Source organism: Octodon degus, unplaced genomic scaffold, assembly GCF_000260255.1.
Source record: "Octodon degus isolate 3935 unplaced genomic scaffold, OctDeg1.0 scaffold00040, whole genome shotgun sequence".
Lineage (NCBI taxonomy): Eukaryota > Metazoa > Chordata > Mammalia > Rodentia > Octodontidae > Octodon > Octodon degus.
Window position 1 is genome coordinate 11,485,783 of NW_004524616.1, and position 6,991 is coordinate 11,492,773.

Genomic DNA, 6,991 nt, shown 5'->3' on the forward strand with positions numbered 1-6,991 from the left:
ATGTGGAACCCACAATTGTGACAGGTCTTGCCCATGATGCGCCCATTGTGCACACAGAAACCTTTGCTCCGATTCTCTATGTCATTAAATTCAAGGTAAATATGAGTTCTGTTTCTCTCACCTAATATTGAAATAAATAAGACTAGGAAAATATGAAGAACTGTTAAATTTCAATTCTTTACCTTTCGGAAGGGTTTAGAAAGTCATTGTGAATAGAAATTTGGAGGTTCAGGTAAAATATGAAGCACTTTAAATCTATAGTGTATGCCAAGCTTGTTGCCAGGGAGACTGAGATAGGTAGGAGACTGATAAGGTTCCCAGGACGTGTGGTTCTCATCTCCTGTGTCTGGGTTGTGTGACCCATTGAGTTGGCTTCTACTGATTTGTGGGCTGGATGCTTCTGTAGCCTAAATTCTACGTATGTGTGAGACAAATGAGAAGATGTAGAAGGGTCTATGGAAGCATAGTTATAAACTGCCCCGGGGCCAAATTGTGAGCCTGAGGTAGGCCCTGGGCTCACCAGGAAAACACGGAGGATTCACTAATTCAGGGTTTGGGTCCACATTGAATGTACCATCGCTCACAGTTAGAGAATAGCAGTAACTGCAGCCTGTTGACAGTTACGTGATTGCCCTTACTTACGTTTTGCTTTAAATTATCTATCATTGTTTTACATACAGCACTAGGGAGTATCCAGGCTGTGTAACGTGTGTGTTTGAATGTGCTGTTTTGAGCAAATTATTTAGCTTCTCAAGGCTTTAGTTGGCAAATGTGTAAGTTGGCGATTGTATAAATTTCATGTCACAGTGTAGGGATTAAATAACCATGTACTCAGTGCATAGTTCAGTGTGTTATACACATTAAAGAATAAACATAAGCTATTTAATAGTTAAAATGGAAGAATGTACTGATCTTTTGTTTCTTGAATTATTAAAGAAGAAAACCTCATAGTTTTATTAAAAATGATCTAAATTAGAAAAGAAATATGGAGTTAGTAAAATGTTGCCTCTTGCTTTTCATTTGTTCGCTAAAATTATTTGTATATCTCATAAAAATGAGTTTAACCTCAGCGAGCTTTAGCTTGAGCTTTCTAACCTCTAACGGCTTCCAACGTGTGTCCTTGTAGAATGAAGAAGAGGCCTTTGCGTGGAATAATGAGGTGAAGCAGGGACTTTCAAGTAGCATCTTTACCAAGGATCTGGGCAGAATCTTCCGCTGGCTTGGGTAGAGCATTGTCGGTTTTAAATGTTTGTATAAGTCTGATATGAGTGGTGAATCAACTTGAAAAAAATGAAGTCTTTTTTTTTTTTTTCTTTTCACAGAGAGTCTTGATTATTTGAGTTTTTGTTTTTAATTTCCTGTCCATTACTCTTCACTATGCTCTTCTTTACACCTAGACCTAAAGGATCGGACTGTGGTGTTGTAAACGTCAACATTCCAACCAACGGGGCTGAGATCGGAGGAGCCTTCGGTATGTAGGGAATCATTTCTCCTCCTTTGTGTTGGGAGGGAAAGGAAGCTCAGTGGAAGCTGTTGGGGAAGTGTATGGAGAAACGGAGCCAGGCTGAGACTCCGTATTCATCTTGCCTGACCTTATAAACTGAGAGAAGCTGACGTTCCACCTGAGGGTGTTGCCTCGACTCCTGTGTTCTGCTTAAACGCAGCAGTGGGTTAAACACAGAACCTTATCCCCGAGATATGTGAATCCCAGAAATGTGGCATCTCTCTTCTAGGCCGAAGATCTAAATTCCAAAAATGATTTATAATTCTTGCTTTGAGGCTGGAAAACGTCACATAAAACTTTTGGTGTTAGACTGGGCATGGTGGTGCGTGCCTGTAATCCCAGCTCTTAGGAGGCTATAAACCTTGGGAGGTGGATCACTATGAGTCCAATCTAGTAGTAAGACCCTGAATACCCTGTAGATTCTTCCCTAAAATAAAAAAAAAAAAAAAAAAAAAGTGGAGGGCTGGGGAGATGGTTCAGTGGAATAAGTGCTTCCCTGGCAAGCGCAAGGGCCTGAGTTCAATCTCCGGTACAGGGTCTCAGTACATAGACTCATAGTGAATCTCCTGTCTCAGCCTCCCCAGTGCTGGGATTACAGGCATGGGCCATCATGCCAGGTCTTGCTGGCTCAGTGTGCCCAGAAGCAGGGCCAGAATGGCATGTGGTGCCAAGGATTGAACCCCAGTCCCTGCACTTGCCTAAGCAGGCTCTTAGTCTGCTGTGTTATCTCACCAGCCCTGGAATCTTTCTTTCCATGCAAGTTTAAGAAACAGCCAATCTGATAACACTTGCTTTTGCTTCCTTTTGAATATGTTGCAGAAATGTGGCATTGTATTGTCAATGAACAGATTGATTCATCACTTGCTCTGGTACAACCTTATCCAGGGGGCACTTTTCTACAACATTTTGTACTGTTCCCCATATTTTACACATCTCCCCCATCTCATTTGAAGGGAGGGCTTCCGTCATCTTCTTTCCTCCTCCGCATGTGAGATTCTAGGACCTGTTGCTCTTGGGAGATGATCACGGACAACGGGGCAGCCATCAGCCCAATCGTGATTTTGTGATGTCACATGCTGCTTTTCCTGTAAGACATCTCTCCTTTATTGACTTAAAATTGATTTGAGGGGCTGGTGAGATGGCTCAGTGGTCTAAAGCACCTACTTAGAACAAGCTTAGCAAAGCACAGGGACCGTGGTTCAATCCCCCAGTACCACATGCCAGCCAGCCCCGCCCCCTGGTGGGCTGAGCTGGCCACACACACACACACATAAATAAAAAATTAAAAAAAAAAGAAAGAAAGGCCGAAGAGATGGCTCAGTAGAATAAGCACTTGCCTGGCAATCACAAGGGCCTGAATTCAATCCCCAATTCCACCAAAAAAAAAAAAAAATTTTTTTTTGGGTGTTTATTAGCAAAGTGGGCATAATAAATATATTGTCTTCCAGTAGATGAAATAGTTTATTTATTTTAAAGTTTTTTCTCTTTGCTGGGCCCTGTTTCTCTTTGTTTTTTATTTATCTATCTTTGATAATAAGCCACAAACTATTAATGCTTAGACTTAGTAATAAGTTTGTTTTGTTTTAAAAAACTTGTCCCAACAATCTTGCCTTCAGTTTTACTTAATAAAAAAATCCAAGTATAGTAAAAAGAGATTATCTTTTTTTTTTCATAATAGAGAAGGCAAAACAAATTTTTTTATTTTCCTTTTTTTTTTTTTTTTGCATACTGGAGATTGAATACCAGGGCCTTTGAACTGAGCTATATCCCTAGCCCTTTATTTTATATTTTGAGACAGGGTCATGCTAAATTGCCCAGGATGAGCTCACAATGGCAGTTGTCTTGCCTCATATTCCCAGAATGATGGGATCATAGGTTTGTGCCACCATAGCCAGAAACAAACACATAATAATATCTGTAAGTTTGTATGATTAGGGTTTTTTTTTTTTTTGTTGTTGTTGTTGTTTTGTTTTGTTTTTTTGTTTTTAATGCTTTTAGACCAAGCACTACAATTCTGGCTCAGTGTGAAGTTTTGGCAGAGGCTCGAGTTTCTTGTCAGGACCCCACCTCTAACTCCTCTCTGGCTGTCTGGATTTGTGCAAGTCCTTCTGTCCCCTCTGGTTCTGTACTCCATTTCTGAGCTGTGCCTATCACCGTCCAATGGACTATTCTTCCTCTAAGCTTTTGCATTTAGTTTTTAGAGTTTTGAAAAAGTTTTATAATGGAAATATCAGTTTGCCCATACTCTATTTCTCTTTCTTTTCCAGTGGCTTTTAGACTGTTCTTATTAGAAGAAAAAAGTAAACTTACCTTTTGATTTATTTCATGTTTTCCTAAATAACACAATATAACTGCTGTCTTTGACAAATTGACATTATTGACCCTCTATATTAACTTCTTGAGCCCTTGTCCCTTCCCCTGAACTTCCCCAATTCATGGCAGCATGGCATGGGCGCAGGGCCAGCAAAAATAAGTTCTTTCCCAGGGCGTTGCACGGGGTATGCCTGTTTCCTTCAGCAGCAGGTTGTGGCTGTGGGGCGAAGGGTCTTAAGAGGACTGGTCACATAGGCGCCCTCCGTCTGGCATATACCAAGATCCCAGGTTCTGGAAGGAAGGCAGATGCTGAACATAAAGCATACTGTTTGCATTGAAAATAGTTTAAACCAAGTGAAGTCTTATATTCATAAATGAGAATGTTACCAGTGTTGTCTGATTTTGTTTTGTGTTTTCCATCTCTTTAGTCATCTTTGTGGGAGATTTCCTTAAAATTTTCTTCCATTGAGTTTTCTACCTTCTGCTGTTACTGAAAACAACCTAAGACTTATGTCTTGTATTTTTATAGCATATTTTCAAATAATACCATTTTCTTATGTAAGGGATCATTATCTTATTGAAACCTTTTTAGAATACTAAAATAGCTCTTAAAAATTTCAGTAGGGTATATGTGTATACAGTAGAAAGAATAGATGAGCATAAACAAAAAATAAGATTATCTTCCAATTGTCTAGAAATTTTCATTCAGTATCTTTATATTTTTAAGGTTTCTTCTGTTTCCTGATATATTTCTATTTCTTTTTAATTCCTTAGTTTTTTTTTTTTTTTTTTTCCTCCTTTCTGGAACTGGGGATCAAACTCAGCTTCTTTGCACTTGCCAGACAGGCATTTATGCCTCTGAGCTGTCTCCCTGACCCCTAATTTTTTCTGTTTGTTTATGCTTCCTGTTTTTATTTGTTGTATAGGAACTACACTGATCTACATATAAAGTAACTGGTTACAGAGTTCTGGTCTCCTTGTATCTCTGTCCCCAGGATACTGAGTAAAAGCTCACAGAGAAAGAAACTGCTACAAATCTGAGATGATTTTGTGTTTCTGTAGGAGGAGAAAAACACACTGGTGGTGGCAGGGAGTCTGGCAGTGATGCCTGGAAGCTGTACATGAGAAGATCTACGTGGTGAGCAGAGGCTTTGGGGCTGGCTTTGGTCTTAGAGCTGTTGGAAACGTGCTCTGTTAAACTCTTGTATTTTCTACTTTTTCTTCTTGCAGTTTTCCTGGATTTTATTCTTTCTACCATTTGGTAGCTGTTCTGTTTTGGAGAATCTGTTTTATATTGTAGATTGAACACTCATAACCAAATGCTCCAAAATCTGGAATTATTTGAGCTCTGACATGCTTTATATGAAATCCCACACCTGACCATGTGACAGATCCCAGAATGCAGGTGAACTGAAAACGTATGAAAGTGCCATCAGGATAGGGATGTAGCGTGTGTGTGAAACTAAAATAAACTTTATGACAAACCTGAGTTGCACATGTCCCCCTCCTCCCCCAATCTGGGACACTTCTGATCCTACGCGTTTGGCATCAGGGTGCTCAAGCTGAGTTGTTTTTCTAGCCATTCTGTACAGCTTCAGCCAGTGCCTGATACCCTAACCAAGACTGCCTGGCAGTGGCTTCTGTGTGGGGGACAGTGCAGTGACAGGACACGTGGGCGTCCACCAGCAGGAGACGATGCAGAAGCTGTCCCTGTTGTGTCTCGAATGTACTTTCCACACTTGAAGGCTGTGGAAGCAGGAGAAGGCTGGCAAGTTGGTGGAGGCCAGTGTAGAACAGTGATCAGGACCCTTGAGAAGGACTAGTCCATTTGCCCGCGGATGTGTGGCTGGGGAGGCCTTGTTCTTGAGATAACATGGTGTGTGGGATTAGTTCCATGTGGCACTGTGATGCAGAAAGAGGGCTGGACACAGAGCCTGCAGGCACCGGCCGGGGCTGGCGTACCACTTCCTGCCAGTCTGAGCCGGCTGTTCCTCAGCATTGGCTCCTTGCACCCTAGGGTGCCCGAGGACACTCGCTGAGTGCGTTGAATCCCGGACACTTGTGTGCTCTTTGTCCACTTCGCATTTTCTGTATCTGTCACACTCCTCTTACTTTTCTTGTACTGGAGAACTAGACTGGCAAACACCTAGCTATGGCTTTTCTGAACCATATAGTGGGGACATTTTCCTCTCAAAATTAGGTGACTCTCAGGGGATGAGTTAATAAGGAAGCTTCTATTTTACTAAATTATAAATATCGTATTTCTATTCAAATGGGGATATTTATGTTTCCCTGATAATTTAATACAATCATTGAGAGAGGAACAATTACGGTCCCCATTTTCTTGGGTCCTGCTCAAAAGAAAATTTGAGTAACATGTATGGATATATACTTTCCAAACTTTCATGGTTCTCTTTATTTCTTTTATTTTCTATTATAATACTGGATCCATACTGATATTGTTTTATATCCTACATTGTTTTCATCACTAACTTATAACTTGTTAATAAGTTAGTGACCAATAAATATTAATGGTGTGAAAGGATTCTATTTTGTGTGTGTAGCATCATTAATTTAATTTTATTCACTTTTTTCCTTTCCAGTACCATCAACTGCAGTAAGGACCTTCCACTGGCCCAAGGAGTCAAGTTTGAGTAAAGGTGTTTCCGTTGGACATTCCTCAGTGCCTTGTAGGCCTTTCTGCAGCTGCCCTGAAGACCAAGAATATTGACCTTTGCCTTGAATAAGTATCATTTTGAATGACAGTAGCTAATCTCCTATGACCTCTAAGCCCTGACTAAATCAGGAGACTAATTCTTTTAAAAATAAAAATGTTTGTAACCTAGCTACATTTAGTAAAAAATGAATTGGATGGTTTTTTTTTTTTTTTTTGTCACTATTTATTTACTTTAAGTTGAAGCCACTTTAGAAAAAGTACATGCCATGCTGGGAATTTAGAACAGAGAGAAAATAGAAGTATTCCCAGTAGGTAAAGGGTGTCTCCTAGGCAAGAATGAATTCTGCAGTGAATATTGATTCAAATTAGCTTCCTCTGCTGTGTACTGGAAAAAGTGTGATTGAGAGAAAAATGTGTCCCTTAGATGCTAGGGACCAGTATTGGGATGGAATGGCTTGCTGTGTTTAAAATGACAAGGGGTATTGACCATAGTTGCA

The 6,991-nt window shown here is 40.3% G+C and overlaps 1 protein-coding gene across 1 annotated transcript in view; it reads left to right on the forward strand.

Moving 5' to 3' along the window:
* The window catches only part of Aldh7a1 (aldehyde dehydrogenase 7 family member A1), a 40,307-nt gene extending 33,613 nt beyond the window's left edge, over window positions 1-6,694 (forward strand). The window contains 5 exon segments of the mRNA XM_004631324.3: window positions 1-95; window positions 1,127-1,224; window positions 1,398-1,471; window positions 4,880-4,955; window positions 6,421-6,694. Coding sequence (XP_004631381.1) covers window positions 1-95; window positions 1,127-1,224; window positions 1,398-1,471; window positions 4,880-4,955; window positions 6,421-6,475 — 398 coding nt within the window. The 3' untranslated portion in view covers window positions 6,476-6,694.
* Window positions 6,695-6,991: the final 297 nt, after the last annotated feature.